At 37.5% G+C, this 22,241-nt stretch overlaps 1 protein-coding gene across 1 annotated transcript; it reads left to right on the top strand.

The window, feature by feature from the left end:
• The first annotated feature begins 333 nt into the window (after positions 1-333).
• Positions 334-6,996, top strand: LOC124924231 (F-box/kelch-repeat protein At3g23880-like). Its single transcript, XM_047464294.1, has 3 exons — positions 334-835; positions 941-1,277; positions 6,879-6,996. The coding sequence occupies exons 1-3, from the start codon at positions 334-336 to the stop codon at positions 6,994-6,996; spliced, it is 957 nt and encodes a 318-aa protein (XP_047320250.1).
• Positions 6,997-22,241: the final 15,245 nt, after the last annotated feature.

Below are 22,241 nucleotides of genomic sequence, written 5' to 3'. Positions count from 1 at the left end.
TAATTAATATTTTTTTTATATAATTATATATTACTTTTAAACATTTAAGTAATATATATGATAAAAAAAAAACTATTATACTATAGGAATATGAGAATAGAAATAAGAATAAGAATAGTAATATATATGATAAAAAAAAACTAATTATACTATAAGAATAAGAATAGAATAAAAATAGGATTAAGAATAACAATTATTTAATTATTATATTTGTACTCCAATATTCTCATAAATATATAATATCTTCTCATATTCTTTTTGGTTAGCCAAGTTCATTCTTTTTTCATATTCTTTTCAGCTACAAAAGTTAAATTCTTTTTCTTAATCATTCTAATGGATTGTGATGATATGGATTGTGATGATATGAATTGTGATGATATGGATTGTGATGCTGTCGACCCTCCCTATTTGCCAATACATATTATTGAAGAGATTATAGTGAGACTTCCCGTCAAATCCCTCCTCCAAATTAGGTGTGTCTGCAAATCATGGCAAGCTTTGATATCTGATCCTATATTCGTCAAAAGACATCTAAGAAGAGCTTCCACTAAAGAAAAAGAAGATGATGATTATGAACAAAAGAGTCTCCTTGTGATGCCCGACTTTGCTCATTTTAATTTGAAGTCGTGCTCTCTGTCGTCGGTATTGTACGAAGAAACTCTTAGTACACGTGTCCTCGATTATCCATTGAAGAATCCACGTCGCTCGATTAGAATAGTTGGTTCTGTTAATGGATTGGTTTGTATCGTTATTGATAATAAAGTTTTAGTTTTATGGAATCCATCAACTGGAAAATCAAGGAGATTACCAAATTGTGGTTTTAAAAAGAGTCCAGGTAAATATATATATGAGTTTGGCTATGATGAAGGTAGTTCCGATTATAGAATTGTTGTTATTAAGTCTGAAATAGTAAGTTTCAAAACTACTTTTAATAATGAAGTGAGAGTTTACGGGTTAAAGAGTGATTCATGGAAGAAAATTGGAGATTTTCCAGGCAGACCAATGCAGAATGTATCGAGCATGTTTGTGAGTGGATCACTACACTGGATTAGTGTAACAGGACTCTTTATGAGAAGTGTTATTTCTCTTGATCTATCAAAAGAAACTTATTCTACAATCGTAGAGCCTTCATATGGAGAAGGATATGGGGAAGGAGATGGAGATGTTATGGTTTCAATTTTAGGGGTTTTAAGTGGAAACTTATGTATGCTATCTTACATGGATGCGGAATACGCTGATTTATGGGTGATGAAGGAGTATGGAAAAGTAGAATCGTGGTATAAATTGTGTTCAATGCCGTATCTACAAAATTCATTAAGTTTTCTAGTTTCTTCACCCTTATATATTTCGAAGAAAAACGAAGTGGTTTTGCTGTTAGGATCGCGTTTAATATCGTTTAATATTGATAGCAAAATCATTAGTTATCCGGATATTCATGATTGTTTTCAAGCAACAACTTATTTAGAGAGTCTAGTCTCACCTTGTCTAGAAGATTGATTCTAAATAATAGATCATCTGTGTATTTATTTATTTTTAGATGTTTGTTTTCTCAATTTTAAAGTTTGTTTAATTTATTTATTGTGGTTACTTTTATTTATTTTAATTAATTTTATTTTTTCTATAAACTTTTCTTAAATTTAAATTTGCAATTGTTGTTATTTAATTTTTTTTGTTTATTGAAAAAAACTTTTATATATATTAATATTAAACTAATTCAAGCAAAAAAGAGATCTAAAGTGCTGAAAATTAAACCAAAAACATGTCGGTTGTTTTGGGTATAGATAAGAATGAATCATTAATTATTTTGATTTTTTGTTTTATAAAAAAAAAACAATATTTGACCGGCTGGTCCAAATTCAATTACGTAAAAAGCTCAAGAGCTTCTTCATTAAACAATGAAGATCAATCCTTAAAGATTATTTCTCCATTAATCATTATTAATTTTAAATGATTAAATCTGTTGATTTTATTTCTTAAAGTGATGTTAAATATATTTTCCTATTTTAATTGACAAAATTGATTCTTAAAATAAAAGGAGGCTTGTTAGGGTGATGCAATTAATTAATTATCAGTTAGTTTTACATGGACTTGATTATATATATAAAAAATATTATATAACTTCTTTTGTTTGCAAAACTAATATTTGGGAAAATCTTTTTGTTAACCATAATTTTCTCTTAATTTAACAATTTCTAGATGCTCAGATTTTAAAATATATTAAGTCATTTTTCTTAATTTATTTGTCAAAATTGATTTTTAAATAAAGAATATAAGGAATAATTGTTATATTCTTTAATCTTAATAATAAATCGAGATAAATTAAAATTACGAAAATATTTGAATCTGAAGGGAAGAACAATTCATGAAAATGAAGACCTTTTCATTTTCTACATGACAAAATAAGGATTATTTTTTGATATAATTATTCACATTCTCTTCTTTTTATAAATAATACAAATCATTTAATTTAAAATTAAATAATATATATTTTATCTATAATAATTATAAGATTTATACCGGATATTTAGTAGCTCTAAATTTATTCCGGCTAAAAATGTTTCTAATTATATTTTAATTTCAAAATATAAATTTATTTGTTACTGAAAAAATGTTTGTGCTTAACTGTTACAAAAAAAAGGCGGATAAAAATCTATTTTGAATTATAATCAAATATAAAATTAGAATAATTGGAGAATATATTTTTTGTTTAGACAAATTATCTACGGAAATAGTTAATCTAAATTAGTATTCCAAATTTAAATTAGTTTGAATTCCGATTAATAGGTTAATGCTTAGCCCTAATCATTTCACACCATCTTTAACTTTGTTCAAGTTAGTACCCTTGTGTATAAAAGCACAATAAATCAATTTAGTATGAATTTTACTATATAATTTAACTTATTTAAGCATTATTTACTCAAACTACTTTATTAATTAATTTATTTACTATTGATATTGATATTTACTCGTTAGAAATAAACTCAATCAAACTAACTTAAAAAAAACATTGATAATCATTGATAAATGCTTAGAAAAGTTTTGACAAATGCTATACACATCCATTCCCTCCAGCTTATATCTTTCTATCACCCTAATAACATAACCATAAATTGTGTAAGAAAAACTCATATAGTATTCATATGTCAAAACTCAAACCTACGTTTTCAAAAAATCAATTTGTTTTTCTTCAAACTCGGTTCGAATGGAGCATTTCAGTGAACACTAAATTCTTCAACTCCAATTTATAAAATTTAAAATTATTTTTGAATAAATGTTCTAATCATACATTCAAAATAAAAGTAAAAATAAAAATATTAGAGATAATGATTGAGTTAATTAATTATAAAATCCCAAATTAAAATCTGAATAAAAATAAAATAAATAATTATTTTGGAGATAACGCCCCCTTGTTAAATTTCAAAATAATTGAAATTTGAGATAAGTTAAATAATAATAATAAAAATAATTAATTATATAACCGATTGGTCCAATCACCAATGTGTTGTTTGATATATAAAATGATCAATGAAAGGAAGAGCCTGCTGTTTGGCTGACAGACAGACGGATATGAACCAAGAGAGAAGAAGATTTCTCCAAATTTTCGACGTGGGTCTTGAACGTCTACTTTAAAAATTTTAAAACATCAATTCATATATAGATAATTTATTTTAATGTTATAAACTTAAAATGTCAAACTTTGAAGAATAATTGTATAATTAAAATTTGAAATTCATTTTTCTAAAAATAGCCAAAATTTTATGAAGTAGAGACCCTTATTTAACTGGCACCAAAGATACACAGTATTATTAAACATTGAACTTTAAAAAATTCCCTTCTTATGTACACTAAGCAAATGTTTTTGTTGATTTTAAATTAAAAATTAAAGGACAACTCTTTAATCAAATAAATAAATTTTTTTTATCAAATTTTAATTTAATTATTTTAAAATTTAAAATTATTTTTATTTAATCTAAGTTAATTATTGTTATAATTAATTTTAAACAACAAAATACATTTTTTTTTTTTGTATAAACCTCTTAAAAAATGTTTTATTAAAAAATAATTAACAAACCAATTGATGTTAAAATTTATGGAATCTTGAGCTTTTACTAAAAAGACAATATAATATATTATATTATATTTATTTAATATATGAATAATATTTTTTTAATAAAATAATATTAGTTTTTTAAACATATATTTATTAAAAAGTATAATTATATTTTTATTATATATAAATATAATCTTCTTAAATTTTTTAAGTATGCAATTATATATATATATATATATAAAAAAAACTATTATATTATATATATTTATTTTTTCATCTTATTTAAGAATATTGTATAAAATTTTCATATACATTTTGTAACTCTCAAGCCCTCATAACTTAACACGTGTTTGGACGACAAATGATAATACGGGGAGATTCGAGGTGACTCGAGATTCGATACGTTTTAACCTTGATTTGCGTGTCAAACATCTTTTTTAAAAGAAAATATTATTTTAAAAGATTTTGAAAATACATTAGAGTTTTAAAAATTAATCATATAAAAATAATTAATTTTATTCAAATTTTAATATTCTTGGGACCAAATAACAATTTAATTAAAACCTGGTTTATATTAATCAAACATAATTAATTTAAAAGATTATTTATTTGAAAAGAGAGTCGCCAAATGATTTTAGAAAAATCAGTAAAAGGTACGTGTATAAATGTACTTTATACTGGAGTTTCTATAAGGGGTTTGTGTTTTGGTTATGCTCGAAAAAGGGCTTTCACGCTTAATGCCCGCCAAATTACGGTTTTATTTCTTAAGTAAAAGTCTGATTGTTGAAAGATTTATTTTTGACATTTATTTCCATTAATTAGTAGTCTAGAGGTCCTAAACAAAAATATGTTTAGATTACGTAAATAATTATACAAAATTATTTAGAAGGGCGTACATGCGATTGCGTTAATATAAGATTAAGTATAATACCTGAATATTAGAAAAGTGTAAGAATTTAAAAATAAATTTCAAATAGGGCCTTAGCCAAAATATTTTTTTAGGAAATATTCCGATAATATTTAAATATCATTTTCTGACATTTTGGGATTATTTGAAAATGGATTGGGGTTCCAAAATTACAAAAATAATTTTAGATTTTTAAAAGTGGAACCAAATAGTCTTTAAGACCGAAGTCATAGGGCTTGGATCCGTTTTGACCGATCTGGGCTCGGTCTAGACCAGGGTGGTCTAGATCAGTGCTCGGGAAGCTCGGTCGAGAGACTAGAAGGCTCGGTCCTGAACTTAGGTTGTTCGTCCTAGGTCTAGGAGACTTGCTCCAAAGTCTAGCTTCTTCGGTCGTGGACCTAGAATCCTTAGTCGGATTCCTCGACCCTTGCTCAAGAACACCGGTCCTAGGTCTCGGTCCTAACTCAAGAACACTGGTTCTTGGTCTTGGTACTAGCTTAATAACACCGGTCATTGGTCTCGGTCCTAGGTCGATTTTCTCGCTCCTTGGTCTCAGCCAAGACCGAGAGTTCTCGGTCCCAGTCTTACAAAACTCGGTCGTCGGGGACCAAGTGTTCTTCATTTGGTATGAAGAATTGTAGGTTTGTATCTTTTGATACAGACCATGAAATCATATCTGTAAGTTTCAATCTACTTAAATGATTGTAATGATCATAATTCATAACCCTAATCACAATCAATCGATCTCTACAAAGATAAATTTCTCAAAACCATTTTAGGGCAAAATTTGGGATCTTTTGAATTAGGTCATCTCATGGCCTAATTCTTGTTACAACAACTTTAAAATGATGATTATAGTCGAGCACAACCAAAACAAGAACATCATTCAAACTTTGTAATAACTTTTAAAACCGAAATTCAAACTTTGCTTTTTAAAATTTCAGTTTGATCAAACATGATCATGATGTTGTTATAATGATATGGAAATCATCCTAACATGTTTGCAAACATGTTTAGCAACTATTTGAATAAAAAAATTCAAGCTTAAAGCTCAAAAACATCAAATTCAAAAAATGAAGATTTTGAAACAAAAATCAACTTTAAATCACAAATTGAATTACAATGGATCTGGAATTTTACCAACAATTGAAAAATACTCAATGATTTGTAGGAAGCTTTCCAAAAGTTTGGATCGAAGCTTTGATTTTCGGAGAAGATTTTACAAAAATCCAGTTTCTTCGGAATTTTTTATTCTTCGAATTAGACTATAATATGTGATTATTGTTTGATGGATTGGAAGAACACTACCTAGAGACTATTTATACCAAGCTAAGTCGATTTTATTAGACGAATTCGACTTCAATTTTGCTAGTGAAGTTTTATCCTTTGAATTTAATTTCGTCTTCAGTAGTCTAGGTAGGATGTAGGATTTTGTAAGCATGAAAATTTGACCTACCCTATTTTCAACATAATATTATGTTTAATAATATTAAAATAGTATTTTAGATTTTTTTATTCAAAATAACTTAAAAAAGGAATTAAAACTTAAAGATTAATTATTGTGATAATTAAACTTTAATTAAGGAAACTTTTTAAAATGCCAAAAATAATTTGAGGATAAAATATTTGTATATATTTTACCCAAATTAGATCAAAGAAGGGGTTAAAAATATTTGATTGTGATTTAATCATGAATCATGTTTAATTTATGACTTAAGACAATTAAATAAAATACCCAAAAATTCCAAAAATAAAATGAAATATGATCATAATTGTTATTATAATTCTAAAAATATTTTTTGTGAAATTTTTGATAAAAAATAGATTTAAAAGGGATTAAAAACCGATTTTTAATAACCTTTTAAATAAAAATATAATTGTATAATTATGTGTAGCTGAAATTATGTTTAATTGCTACAGTAAGATTCTGGACCATCATATTAGCGCACAGATCTCATCCAACAGCTTGGACGCTCCCACACAGCTGGATGTAACGGAGCCACGCGCCAGCATTGGATCAACTAACGGGATGGACTAACCCTGTTAGTCAATACCGCTGACCGCAGACGGAACAACGTCAGGCAAAACAATGTTGTTTCAGCCGTCTTCTTTGATGGAACGTTGCGCTCGCCATAGCTGCGCTCGCCATAATCACGACCTCGCCAACGTCTAATATTCTAGAAGCTCTAGCTTCGGTCACAGGTGATCAAATCTGCTGATTTCATCGCCTACACGTTCCTCTCGTCAACGCCTATGATAACCCTATATCTAGAAGCCTTATCCCGTTGTAGATAAGGCTGCCAGCTGCTAGATATGATTTTAGGGATAAACTCGCTGGAGGTTAATTTCGTCTCAAATTAACCCTCCTCAACCGACCTTCCCCTACTATAAATACTCCTCTACCCTTCCACTACAAAAATCATCAAACAATAGGCATCAATTACACCCTAATTCACTTCGGACGAAGACCTGCAAATTTCGGCCAAGAATAATTTTTTGTCAAAACTTTCTCCGTTGAGGCAAGCTTTGATCTAAGCTTCTGGATCACTTCCAACACCTCCCAAGAGTGTTCTCCAGCTATTGTATGAATTCAGAAGCCTTAAATTTCAATTTGTAATTAAAATTTTTGAATGTTTTGAATTTTTCTTGTTTGATCGGTTTGATCTTGTTATTAACGTTGATTATGAAATTTATTTGTTGAGAATCGTTCTATATATCACATATATGCTTTCTGTTGAAAGAAGTTAGATAAAATCTATATGAATCAAAAATTTCAGAAAATCAAACTTGAAAATTGGATTTTTGAAATCTTATTTCTTGAGTAAAATTCGAATTTTTGGATTTAAGTAGTTGCTATACATGTTTGTATACATGTTTGAATGATTACAAACTACTGTAATCAAGTTTTGATCTGATCAAACTAAAATTTGAGAAAAAAAGTTTGAAAATCTAGAATTTTAAAATTCTGTGTTCTTGCTTTTAATCTGGATTTGTTGATTCAATTAATTGTAATACATGTTTATAAACATGTTTGGATGATTTCTAAGTAACTATAATCACGTTTTGGTCATGTTTGATCAAACTGAAGTTTGAAAATAAAGTTCAAAAATCTGGATTTTAAAATTTCGTGTTCTTGCTTCTAATCTGAATTTGTTGATTCAATTAGTTGTAATATATGTTTGTTAACATGTATGGATGAATCTCAAGTGATTGTTTTGTCAATTTGATCATGTTTTATCAAATTGAGTTTTTGAAAAAAATTGGATTTTGATTCAATCATCAAAAACTGTTTTAATGTTCTTGTTTTGGTTTAGATCAACTATATTCATCATTTCAAAGTTAATGAAATAAAAACTAGACCTTTAAATTGCCTAATTTAAAAGATTCCAAAATATGACCTAGAAATGGTGTTTTGAAATTGATCCTCTTAAGATTTTCAAATTAGTGATTTATGTTAGGGTTTTTGTTCTTCATGATCATATGAACCTACTGTAGCTTACGGATTGTGATTTCGACATCCCAATAAAAAGTTATAGGTGTTAGAATCAGGTACAACAATATTAGGGGATTGAATATTGTTGAACTAATAATCACTTTCAATTCGATTTTAATCCTGTTAGAGATGAAAATTATGTTTCTATTCTTCACAAATCTTTGCAAGCTCTTGAATGGATTCAAGTGCGGAAATGCTTGGTCGATTTGAAGTGGCAGATAAACGATTGGAAGATGCAGAAAATAAATAACACAAGGAATTTTATGGATGTTCGGAGGTAAAATTCTTACGTCACCCCTTCTTCTGTTTCTAGAAAGTTTTTCACTAGAAGACTTTGATTCATATAGCGACTACACAAACCTAGTCAGATACACATGACTTAACAACTGTCTGTTTCTGAACTTTTAGTTATCACTCTATTGAACAGACAATCACTGTTCAACTTATAATATTGAAATTTCACACAGAAAGAATAGTAGGTGAATTATAGAATAGACTTAGAGTAAGAGTAATCACAACACTTAGCAGTTCGTAATTCGTGTGATTGTTCAAGGAAGCGTGAGTCAAGAGAAAACACACAGAGGATTCGCCGTTGTACTTGGATCACCTTTTATATTGAAGATTTGTAATGATCGAATCTTCCTCTTAGATACGTGTCACCTTTCCATTGGACGTACGCCAGGTGTATGGGAACGTACATGAGATATGTTCATTGGATCGTGGCATACCGGATTGTACTATAATATATTCGCTGGAACGTGATGTACTAGAAGGTACAAGACGGATTGAAGGAATATTCGAGTACGTGGTAGTTAAGCGTATGAAGCTGACTAAGCAGACGATTGATAATGAACACTACTGTTCGCTATGCTGATGAGATGAGTAGATAAGCGGACGCTTCTTCAAACGGATGCTGAAGCAAGGCATCTGCTCACACTTCTTCAGACCAGAACGTGTGTTGAAGTGAGACGTCTGCTCGCGCACTTCTTTAGACTACATGTCTGATGAAGTTAGACGTCTTCTTGCGCAATTTTTTAGACTACACGTTTGATGAAGTTAGACGTCTTCTTGCACACTTCTTCAGACTAACACGTCTGTAGAAGTTAGACGTCTGCTCGCGCACTTCTTCAGACTAATACTGTTAGATAAATTCATACCGGTTCGAATAAACCTAACTTAAACAAACTTCCCATGCAGGGACAAGGAACCGGACCGGATAAACAGAAGAGAACCAACTGAAGAAACCGAACTGGTCAAGCTACCAAACCGATCAAGAGTATTCGGTACGTGACCGCACAGAGGAAGGATCGGCCAAAGCTCAAAACCGGAATCATCATACAGCCGATCAATCCACAAGGCAATCATAACCGGAAGAAGTCCGGTTACTTTACTATCAAAAGACATTCGGCCAAGTCAAGTGGCCAACCTAGGCCAAGTCAAGAGGCCGATTAGTACAAGAAGACACTTTGGGTATCTGTTGAAAATGATACCAAAGGAACAGACTGAATACTTCCATATCCATGCAAGTCTGAGGAAAGACTGTAGGCTGCAGAAAACAGTACTACCGGATCCTTCTACTTCGGGATAAGCCAGAAAGGAAATCTTCAAAGTACAGACAACTGTCCAAGCAGACAGTGCCTACATTGAGTAAAAGACAAACCCAGCAGGTTTGCCGTACAGACCGGCAGGTCTGAAACAGGATGCCAGGTCTGAGATTGACCGTCAGGTCTGAGGAGAAGACCGCAGGTCTGAGACACTGAATCACTGCATCTCTGATCAGCCAATCAGATTCAAGGCTTCGAAATATGACCGTTGGCATATTTCACCTATAAAAGGAGGCAGTTGCAGAAGAGTAAATGCAGTTACTAAGTGGGACATTAAGCGAGACAAGTGAAGCGTTGAGAGCATTTACTACAAGTGATAACAGTGTGGTATTCTAAGAAAGCCTAAGTGCTAAATTCTAAGTGTGTGTTACAATTTCGGTGTGAATTGTAAGAGTGTTATCGAGCAGGAAATAAGTCTCGATCGGATTGTATTTGTATTCCTTAGTGAATATCCTTCTCGCGGTTTCGAGAGGAAGGGGTGACGTAGGAGTTTTATCTCCGAACATCCATAAAATCTGTTGTGTTATTTACTTCCTGTTGGCTTCATTACATAACCGACTAACTTAACCATACCGCTCCAAACCAACTCCCTACTGACCATACCGAATATCCAGATAACCGAAACCGACCCACCATTCTTCAAATCTCCATCATCCGAAACCGACTCCGCCTATCATACACGTGTACCGCTTCAACTTGAAAGCAAACCTCTTCCGCGCTTGAACCTAGTTCAAGGGTTTGTGACAGGTTGTGTAGTATTGAAACCCCGGTGTTAATCTCTAACCGGATTAACCACCACCCTACGAGTAAGAACCGCTAACCGGTCCAACCCCCGGTCCACCAGCGGCGACCTAGATCCTAACAATTGGTATCAGAGCAGTTAGTTTCAATACTCAAGCAAACATGTATCAAGATAGGCCTCCAATGCTAGAAGGTGAAGACTTCGCCAACTGGAAGGCACGGATGTATCTACATCTAATCACCTTGGACGATGAGATGGAGTCCATTCTGACCGAAGGACCGATAGTTATCAACAAGGAAAGAAAGGAATGGACGGCTGACGATAGAAGGAGAAACAATCTGGACAACCATGCAAGAAACCGGATCTCTAACAGCGTGGACAGAAACACATATTGCAAGATTAGAGACTGCAAAACCAGAAAGGAGACATGGGACACCGTTATCCAGATCTTTGAAGGAAATGAAAGAACAAAAGAAAACAAGATAATGGTGGCCACCCAGAAGTTTGAAAGTCTGAAAATGAAACCAGGAGAGACAATGAAGGAATACAGTGACCGGTTCACTGGTGTGTTAGATGAGCTTGCAACACTTGGAAAGAAGTACGACAACAAAGAGGTTATCATGAAAGCACTGAGATCTCTTCCAAGTGCGTGGGATATAAAGACAATGGTAATGAGGGAATCAAACTGCCTAAATAAGATGAAGCTGCACGATGTCTTCGAAGATCTAAAGGCATATGAGTTTGAAATGAGGTCCAGAACTGAAGAAGAAGTCTCGGCCTCAACCTCAACCAGAGCATTGATCACACCTATGGAACCGGTTGCTCCTGCTCCTGCACCCATCAGAACAGCCGAACAGTTTGCTGAGGATGCCATGGCCATGCTCGCACAAAAGTTTGGAAGGTTCATGAAAAGGAACCAACCAACGAACTACAACTACGGCGACAAATCCAATGTAAGATGCTATAACTGTAACTGTATGGGACATTTTAAATGGGAATGCAGGAAACCAAAGAGGGACACTCGGAGACCGGATAACCAAGACAGCCGGAACAACTACCAACAAACCAGTGAAGGAAGTGAGGTACCGAAAGCATTAATAGCCGACGATGGAGGAAGTTTGTGGGCTCGCAGTGACAGCGACGATGAGCTCATGTGCCTCATGGCCAATGAGGAACAGGTATTCGACTCTCCCTATGATGAGTTTACTAAAGATGAGCTATATGAAGCGTTAAATGATATGGTCGAAGAATATAAGAATCTACTAACCATGTTACCTAAACACCTCAACATCAAGACCGATCCTATAGTACCGATCCCAATAGAACCAGAGGTATCTGTCATAACCGAACCAGAAGTCATACAACCTGATGATACTCACACCCTAGAAACCAAGTTAGATCCCAAGATCGAACAACCTAGTGAACCGACTAGAGAGCTAACCGAGGAAGAGAATGCCCGATTCCAATATACGATGGCCGCCTATAAGAGATCCAGTGATATAGTAAAGGATATGAATAAACACTATAGGCATCCTCGTTGTAAGCGTGGTCTAGGATACACAGGGAATAGCTCTAAAGACCGAAAATCTATAGAGAAATCAAGACTTACAAAAAGAAACCTCCCATTTATTAAATTCCTTAAGAGCACCTGGACAGCCGAAGAAGAGGAGACCGCATATTATAGGGAAGAAAAGACAAAGTATGATTATGTTGGCCCAACCGACTCATGGCTTGACCTTGAGAAAAGAAAAGCCAAAATCCTTAAATATAAGAAAGACTTCCCTGAACCACGTAGGTCAAACTACAGATCACCGAACCAAAAACGACCACCATTTAGGACATCTGATGGAAAACCGAAATACACCAGACCGAGTGCCAAAAGGACAGTTAAGACCCTAGCAAAGAAAACTGTCCGGTTCATCAAGATTTGGGTACCTAAGGGACTAATCGCATGTGGACCCAAGTAAATGTGGGTACCAAACACTTGTAAATATGTACATTTTGCAGGATCCAAAGAAACGGCTAGGAAACTCCGAATGGTTCTTGGACAGCGGTTGCTCCAGGCACATGACCGGAAATAACAATTTGCTAACCGACATCAGACTTGTAACCGGTGCTCTAATTACCTTCGGTGACAACTCGAAAGGTAAAACCGTGGGCAAGGGTAAGATTGTTCATGGTAACCTAACCATTGATAATGTACTTTTAGTTGAAAACCTAAAGTTCAATCTGCTTAGCATTAGTCAGATGTGTGATGCTGGATATACTGTAGAATTCCTTAAACATGCATGCTTAGTCAAGAACTCTCAAGGCATCACACTACTAACCGGAAATAGGATAGGTAACATATATAAGGTAGACTGGAAAACCAAAGTAGAACATCCTATATGCATGATAGCTAAGACCGATCAAACCTGGTTGTGGCACAAGAGATTAAACCATCTAAACATGAAAACCTTAAACTACATTCGCGGTAAAAAGCTAGTTGAAGGTATTCCTGATATGGTATTTAACCAGGATAAGGTTTGCTCGGCATGTCAAATGGGTAAACAGACTAGATCATCTTTTAAGAGTAAAGGAAATATTCAATTTAGTCGGTGTTTAGATCTTCTTCATATGGACCTATTTGGACCGATTCAGGTCGTCAGCCTAGGAGGCATGTTATATACCATGGTAGTTATAGATGATTATTCCAGATTTACATGGGTAATATTTCTACCATCTAAACGTGAAACCGCATCTAATTTGATCACACTTCTCAAACGTTTGCAAAATGAAAAATCTGTTCGCATTAATAGTATTCGTAGTGATAGAGGTACCGAATTTACTAATAGTACCTTAACTGCTTATCTTGATGAATCCGGCATTAGACACGAGTTGTCTAGTGCTAGGACTCCTCAACAGAATGGCCTGGCCGAGAGAAGAAACCGGACTCTCAAGGAAGCCGCACGGTCCATGATAGCCGACTCCGGCATTGCTCAGAAATTCTGGGCTGAGGCTATCAACACTGCATGCTATACACAAAACCGCTCTTTGATAAACAAATTTCACAACAAAACACCATATGAGGTTTATTTCAACAGAGTCCCTAAACTTAAATACCTCAGGATTTTCGGTTGTAAATGCTACATTCATATAAATGGTAAAACTCAACTCACCGCTTTTGATGCAAAGACCGATACCGGCATCATGCTAGGTTACTCGGCAGTGAGTAAAGCGTATAGAGTGTATAATGACAGAACTGCAACCATGGAGGAAACACTTCACGTTGTTTTCGATGAATCGGTTGAAAGCAATTCTGCCTCGTGCTTTGATCTACACAACAGATTGGAAAATAATAATATCCATTCTGACAGTGAAGATGAGACTCCGGTCTTCAGGCGGTTTGTCCATGACCTAATGGGTAACATTGATACCCAGCCGGATCAAGCTGTTCCACAACAGGAAGCTGACACTTCGGTTCAATCCGAAGAAGTCGGTCGGTCTGACAATCTCGCTCAGCCTACCGACAAGTCTAGCCTTGATCAATCAAACGGCAACCTGGTAGACATCCCTGAGCTGAATCTCAGAAGAAACAGTAAACATCCTCCTGAGCAAATTATAGGTGACCCTTCAGAACCTGTTCGAACTAGGCGTCAACATCTGGAGGAATACTTTAATTCCGCCTTCATATCCCAGATTGAGGCGAAAAGAATAGATGAAGCATTGTCAGATCCGGACTGGATCTTGGGAATGCAAGAAGAGCTAAACCAGTTCGAGAGTAGTAAAGTCTGGTACCTAGTTCCCAGACCGAAAGATAAATCGGTCATAGGAACAAGATGGGTATTTAGAAATAAACTCAATGAGGACGGTCTGGTCACGAGGAACAAAGCCAGATTAGTAGCTCAAGGCTACAAACAGGAAGAAGGCATTGACTTTGAAGAGTCATTTGCTCCTGTAGCCAGAATAGAAGCTATTAGGATCTTTCTAGCTTTTGCGGCTTTCAAAAATTTCAAAGTTTTTCAAATGGATGTTAAAAGTGCATTTCTGAACGGTGATCTACGTGAAGAAGTGTACGTTGAACAACCACCCGGTTTCAAAAATGCTGCATTTCCAAATCATGTATACCGGCTAAACAAAGCTTTATACGGTCTGAAGCAAGCACCTAGAGCCTGGTATGATACATTAACCGCATTCTTATTAGAGCATGACTTTACCATTGGCTCGGTGGACAAAACTTTGTTTAAATTTGAGAAGAAGGAACATATCCTGCTTGTTCAAATTTATGTAGATGATATTATTTTCGGTTCCACCGACCCCAATCTTTGTGACAAATTTTCGAAAATGATGACTGACAAATTTGCAATGAGTATGATGGGAGAATTGAGTTTCTTCCTAGGTCTTCAGGTTAAACAATTCAAGGAAGGAACCTTCATCAGCCAACCGAAATATACCAAGGAGCTGCTAAAGAAATTCGGTATGGACACATGCTCCTCGGCGGCTACTCCAATGAGTTCATCCATTAAACTGGACAGGGACGATGAAGGTCAATCTGTAGATCAGATTGCGTACCGAGGCATGATCGGTTCCCTACTATACCTGACAGCGAGTAGACCGGATATCCTATTTGCAGTTGGTGTGTGTGGGAGATTCCAGGCAAATCCAAAGCAATCCCACTACACGGCCGCAAAGAGGATACTGAAGTATCTGAAGGGCACTCCTGATGTCGGTCTGTGGTACCCAAAGGACTCGTCCTTTAATCTAACTAGTTATTCAGACGCAGATTATGCAGGGTGCAAGATTGATAGGAAAAGCACAAGCGGAACATGTCAGTTCCTAGGTGACCGACTGGTGTCATGGCACAGCAAGAAACAGACATCGGTGGCTACATCAACCGCGGAAGCTGAATACTTGGCGGCCGGAAGCTGCTGCTCTCAACTCCTCTGGATCCAACAGCAGCTGAAGGACTTCGGTATTATAGCCGAAGAATCCCCGATATTCTGTGACAACACAAGTGCCATTGCAATCACCTACAACCCGGTTCTCCACTCCAGAACCAAGCACATCGACATCAGACATCACTTCATTCGAGAGCATGTCACACTGAAGCATATCCGGCTGGAATACGTATCGACCGATCAGCAAGTAGCCGATATCTTTACGAAGCCGCTGTAGGAAACTAAGTTTTCTCAATTTAGACTTACTCTCGGATTAACCGATATTAGCCAAATCCTTCCAAAGGATACTTAAAGGAAAGTCGGTTCAGACAGACAAACCGGTAACTCTTCCTAAGATGTTGAACTTTGAATCTTCGGGGTGTCTGTGGAAGAACCGCCCAGTTTATCAGATAGAGTAAACCGACCGGTTACTTGGTGCATGCACCACGTAACCGCATCGGGATGAACAACTGATAGCCGACCGGTTCGGAAGAAGGCTATCCCAGATTATTTGAAATTCAAACAAAAGAGGAATAATTATCAGAGGTTAAAGGTCTCTGTTCTGCATCATTACCTTTTAGAATAAACCCGGTCGTGCCTAAAAAGACGTGAAGATCTTTTGATATCTTTCACAGTCCAGGCCTATGACCGACACCTAGACCTGCAAAGTTACCTATTTTATGCAAAGACTCTTATCCTGCAGTTAATATACATCACCTCACTTAATGCCCGGACAATAGGCTAGCCCCAAACCAGTATTTAAAGAGAGCACTCTCTCACTCAAACACTCACAAAACAAAAACACCCTCTCTATCACTAAGGCAAAACACCCTTCTTCCTCTAAGGCAAAATGTCTATCTTCACAAACATCCTACAAGTGAACTTCGAATCATGCTCCAGTACAGATCACTATGATCTATACCGAATGATCAAGCAACTGGAGGATACCGGCCTCCAGTACTTCCTGGATGATAATCAACTCATCTATCCTCAGTCCGTCATTGAGTTCTTCAACAATGCCAGGGTGTACCGGGGGACACCCTACTTCAACACCCACATTCAATCAAAAGTTGGGGGTGCCATCTTTGACTTCACCGAGCAAGACTTTGCTCGGTGCTTCAATCTGCCCAAACAAGGGCTCACGGACCTCCATCCTCCAGCCGACACCAAGGCTGAGGTCTCTCTCTCCCTCTCTCGGTCAGATGAGCCCGTCGATGATCATGGCTCCAAATACCCCTTAAGGGCTGAATACCAGCTCCTCAATGACATAATCGGGAGGAGCATCCTCGGAAAAGATGGAACCCACACATATTGCACGGTAACGTTCAATATGATGGCGGCAATCATAACGAGGACGCCAGTCAACTGGTCCAGGGTGCTGTTCGATGCCCTGATCTGGATAATCGGCACCAGGTCGGTGGCGTTCATCCCCCAGATCAGCCGGCTGTTTGAGGAGCTCGGGGTCCCAACCTGTCCAGGCGAAGGTTTGGACCGCAGCCAAGTGTTCACCAAGGAAATCATCGACTCGTTCTACGATCGGGTTGAAGAGAGGAGGAACCGTTAAGTCACTCCTTCTTGCATCCGGTCATTTTGCTTCACGCACCGGATGCATTATTGCTCAACTCAAATTCGATCATATCGGCTTTATCTATTTCGGTTCTATCTGTGTTTTTTTTTTCATGTTTCGGTCTTATCTCCACAACTTTCAGTCTCTATCACTTATGTATAACATGTTTCGGCTTTATCTAATCAATATCAATATCGTTATGTGTTAAACGCAATTAATGAGGATCATTCCAAATTAAATAAGAAAACTCCCAACCACCTGAATATTTAATATCCAACCAAATCAGTTACTTTACAACCAACACTTACCTTGGGTTCTGCGATTTGCTCCTTCCCCATGTATCATTAAAAGGGAAAAGATTCTCTTTCTTAATAAGACAAAACTGAACATCAATGCACAGATTTTCCCTCCAAAACCAATTCTATATAAAGAGCTAATCTCTCCTCATCTTATCACATCCAAAAGTGAAAAACACTTGTATTTATCTTGAACATCTCTTGAATCCCTCTCTCTCTATAACACAATCATGCCGAGTCGCACTCTGGGAAATTTTCTAAGCGTGGATTTCGGTTCATGTCTGGCCGAATGAGACTATGACCATCCAAAGAAACACATGTTTGAAAGTCTCATTGTTACCGGTCTTCAAGCCTTCCTTGACGAATCCGGTCCCATACTGACTGAGGATGTCAAGGAATTTTTCAGAAATGCCATCAACTGGGGAGATCGCATTGTAACCACCGTAAGGAATCATACATTCCGGCTTGATGAAGCCGAATTTGCCACCCTCTTCAGTCTGCCCAAAGAAGGGTTCTCTGATATTCCAGCCATGGAGGGCGCTGATGAATACTACTATGGGCTCCGCTGCTTAGGAACCTTAGATACGGTGGAAACCCATGGGTTGAAAACCCGTCTCGGTCGTAGCACTCAGCTACTTCTTGAGATTGTCACTCGGTCCATTCTGTGCCAATCTCTAAATCAGCGGTATTCAAAGAATACCTACCACATGATGACCCACATCTACAACCACACGCCCATCAATTGGGCGGCGGTTCTCTTTCAAATCTTGAGGAAAATGGTGCGGACCAAGAAGGGTCTCGGCTTTGCACCCCACATCAGCAGGTTGATTCTCAAGTACCGGCCAGATTTTGGACCGGGTACACCGGCATCCCCCTCAAACATCCTCGATAAAGATGCCGTGGTGGAAAAGTATTCCAAAATGGTGCTTACTGTTTAAACATCTTTACTTAAATGTCTGTCTTTCGTACTATCGGTTTCCATTCTAATAAAATATCGTTTCAGCCTTGATGATCGTTTCTCTTTGTTTCTCTCTAACATAACCGGCTTAATATCGTTCGTATCCGGTATCATAAAATCTGCTTAAAACCGTTAAACACCGATCAATCAAAATATCTGAAACACTATTAGAAACCGATCTGTCATTCGGTCTCAAAGAAATGAAAGCGTCATCCATGACATAGGCTAAGTGTTTTGGAGGGAAAATTCCCGCCCAAAACAGCCGCCCACAGTTTTCGGTTTCCCGCCCACAGTCTGGCGTCTTTTCGTTTTGGAGGGAAAATTCCCGCCCATTCATGATGGGACGGTTGGATCCCCAAACCGTGACTATAAAAGGGGGTCTTCGGTCATTTATTTCATTCTCACGCGAATTCACTTTATCTCTCTAACTTCTCTAAATTCTTCGAAGCCGATTTCTATCATTTTCAAATTCCTCAAACATGGGTCGTGATTCGGTATTATTCAAACTATACTCTCAAGTGGACTTTGAAGAAATTCGGCAGAATGGAACAACCGGAGCAAAGGAAGTCATTGATATGCTGTTAAAAACCGGTCTGGAATATTTCCTAGATGGTCCTCACGTAATTTACAAAGACGCGGTCGAAGAGTTCTTCAAAACCGCAACCATCTCCTACGATAGGATCCTCGCAACAGTTTGTGGTTCCCAAGTAGAGATCACCGAAGCAGTGGTGGCCGAAAGTTTGCGTCTCCCAACTACCGGCATGGACGCAATGGCAGAGATGGACGATGATACTTTCAAAACCGCTTGCCGCATCTTATCAGCAACCAAAAAGCCGGTTACCACATCCGGAAAGAAACAGATGCTGAAACCGGAGCTTATCCCGGCGTGTGACGTTTTTGCCAAGGCGATCCTGGCAAGAGGAGGAAACTTCAGCAATCTGACCAGAGACAAAATCAAAATGATCTTTCGTCTAATGGAAGGAACAGAGGTCAACTGGGCAAGAGCAGTCTTCGGCAACCTCATGGATATGGTAAGACCGGATTCAGCCCGGTCATGGGGATATGCCGTGCAACTCGGCAAGATCTTCTTACACTTGAACATCAACGTCGGTCCCGGTGTTGGGATAATCAAACGTAGCATCATCCGATCAAGGCAATTTCTTCCAAGAAAGCAGTCGGCCTCCAGTTCCTCAGGTGGCCAAAAGAAGAAAGCCGCAAAGAAAGATGCCTCTGCAAAAGCAAAGACCGGAGGAAAGAGGAAAGAAAAGGTAATTTTCGAAGACCCACCTCAACAAACAGAGGATGAGGAGTGGGCCGATGAGGAAGCCGACACAGAAGGAACCGAGTATAGAACGGACCATGAAGACGATCTTTCGGCTCGGAGTCCGACCGATGCCGAACAAAGCTTCAATCCTGAGACCACCGAGGGTGAGGACGGGGTTGATGAAGGAGACAATGATGAAAGAGCCGATGATGGAAACTTCAACAGAGAGGAGGCCGACGAAGCGGAGGCCGAAAGACTAGCCCAGAATATCTTTCAGGGCATTATCAGAAGAGACGAGGATGTCATAGACTTATATCTGGAGTGGCATGAGTACCGGTTTAATACAAAGTATAAAGACATCCTATCGGACTACTCGCAAGAACACTGCATCGCCAGATTGGAGGAAGTGGAGGACAATATCCTACGTCTCACCAAATCCAATACCATTCAGGAAATACAATGCCGAACTTGCCTACTGATACCGAGAAGCCATCTTCGACAGATAAGAAGGCGTATCAGAAAGATTAAGGAAGAATATGCCGAAGGGGGATCGGTGTCTACAGTAGCACCGCTAGTATTAGAAAAGCTTGAAAAGGGCAAATTGGAAATACGCCAAGAGATAGCGCGGTTAGAAGCTATATGCAATCAGAAACAAGTTCCGGTGTATACCGCTCCGGTCATCGAAGATTTTCAAACAGACTGGACAACAGAGGACACTGTGACACCAAGGGACATTGAGACACCACTGCCAGAAAATGATGAGGTACCGACTTCAAAGACTGTTGAGGTACAAAGTTTAGAAAATGTCGAGGTACCGATCTCGGAAGTTCCGGTTACGAACTTGGAGGAGGCAGTCACATTAGAAACACCTACTGAGGTTGTTGAAATAACAGACTCCGATGAGAGAGCCGATCCTGATCCAACCAAGCAGTCCCATCCTACTCCACCACCGGCAGCCACCATTTCAGTTCCCCCTAAGGAATGGATTGAAGACCGGCTCCAAGAGTTTGAAGCATCCGTTTCGGGGCGGATTGATGAACAACTCAAGAAATTTGAAGTGTCCACGTCAGGGCAAATGGAAGACCGGCTTCAGAAATTTGAGGCATCAATATCAGAGATGATTGATGACCGGATAGTTGACCACAACGTCTCTAAGCTTCAACCATTCAAGGATAGCGCCGATAAAATATTTGACTCGGCCATAAAGTTCGCCAATGCGACGAAGCTGGTTGTGGATCACACTCAAACACGCCTGGAGCAACTCAGCACCGGACTATGGGAAGAGGCCGGTGAGCGAGAAAACTGTGCTCAGCATATTGTAGCTCTGGAGGGTCTCACTTCAGAATTAAAGAAGGATTTCGAACGGGTCGACCCAACAATTGAACGAGTCTCGGTACTGGAAAAGAAGAACGAAGATCTCGTGGCCGAAGTAAAGGCACTTACTGCACAGATGGCCGAAATCCTGAAAGCTAAGGAAAACGCGGATGCCGCGGCTATAGAGGCCGATGCTCTGGTTGCCAAGAGAATCCAGGAAAGGCTGGACGCCGAAGTCAACAAAGACAAAGAGGCGCCGCGATCGTCTCAGCTGACCGAAGCCGAAGTAGAGGCCGAAAGAATAAGAAGGGCTGAGATCATGTATCCGGGATATGCTGAGAAATTGGCAAGACAGGTTGCAGCGGATGCCGAACGATTAGAAACGGAGCAACGAAGGCTGACGGGTTATGCAACCGAAAATGAGAAAAAGAAGAAGGCGGTCGCCTCCGCCTCAGCACCAAAGAAAAGAAAGAAGCCGGCTCCTAAGAAAGTTCGGATTGCGGAGATGCTCAATATAATTTCTGACCCGGTCGAGACGGGTACTTCGCAGCAAGACGACCAAGTCGAGGATGAACTCGAAGAACAGCTGCGGTACCGATCTAAAAGACCACGACACTCCACGCAACCGCAACCGCAACCGCCACCGCAATCAAAGAGAAAGAAGAGTGCCTACGAATTCACGGACTCAGAATAGGGACTATCCTTCTTTTTCTTAGTATTTTTGCTTAGTCTTTTTCCGGTTATCTATGAATATATAAAGTTATTTTTGAATACCGGCCTTATTTTGCATTTCTACATGATTTTGATAATTTTAAATAAAATAATCAAAAAGGGAGAAATTGTTAGATAAAAGATGGAGATTCTTCCAAAACCCCTCCCCCAAAATTTTTCGAAAAATTCTCTAAGTCTTTTTCAAAATCGGCCAAACAAAACAACCGGGCTACGGTTGCAAACTTACATAATTTTGATAATTTTAAATAAAATAATCAAAAAGGGAGAAATTGTTAGATAAATTCATACCGGTTCGAATAAACCTAACTTAAACAAACTTCCCATGCAGGGACAAGGAACCGGACCGGATAAACAGAAGAGAACCAACTGAAGAAACCGAACTGGTCAAGCTACCAAA

This window comes from Impatiens glandulifera, chromosome 2 (genome assembly GCF_907164915.1).
Source record: "Impatiens glandulifera chromosome 2, dImpGla2.1, whole genome shotgun sequence".
Lineage (NCBI taxonomy): Eukaryota > Viridiplantae > Streptophyta > Magnoliopsida > Ericales > Balsaminaceae > Impatiens > Impatiens glandulifera.
This window is presented reverse-complemented; position numbering and strand designations above follow the sequence as displayed.

Excerpts from the sequence above, each read along its gene's own strand:
- LOC124924231 (XM_047464294.1), top strand. The coding sequence starts at position 334 with ATGGATTGTGATGATATGGATTGTGATGATATGAATTGTGATGATATG. Across the intron at positions 836-940 it reads TGGTTTTAAAAAGAGTCCAG|TGAGAGTTTACGGGTTAAAG; the intron begins GTAAATATATAT and ends TTAATAATGAAG. Across the intron at positions 1,278-6,878 it reads TATGGAAAAGTAGAATCGTG|TAAGATTCTGGACCATCATA; the intron begins GTATAAATTGTG and ends TAATTGCTACAG.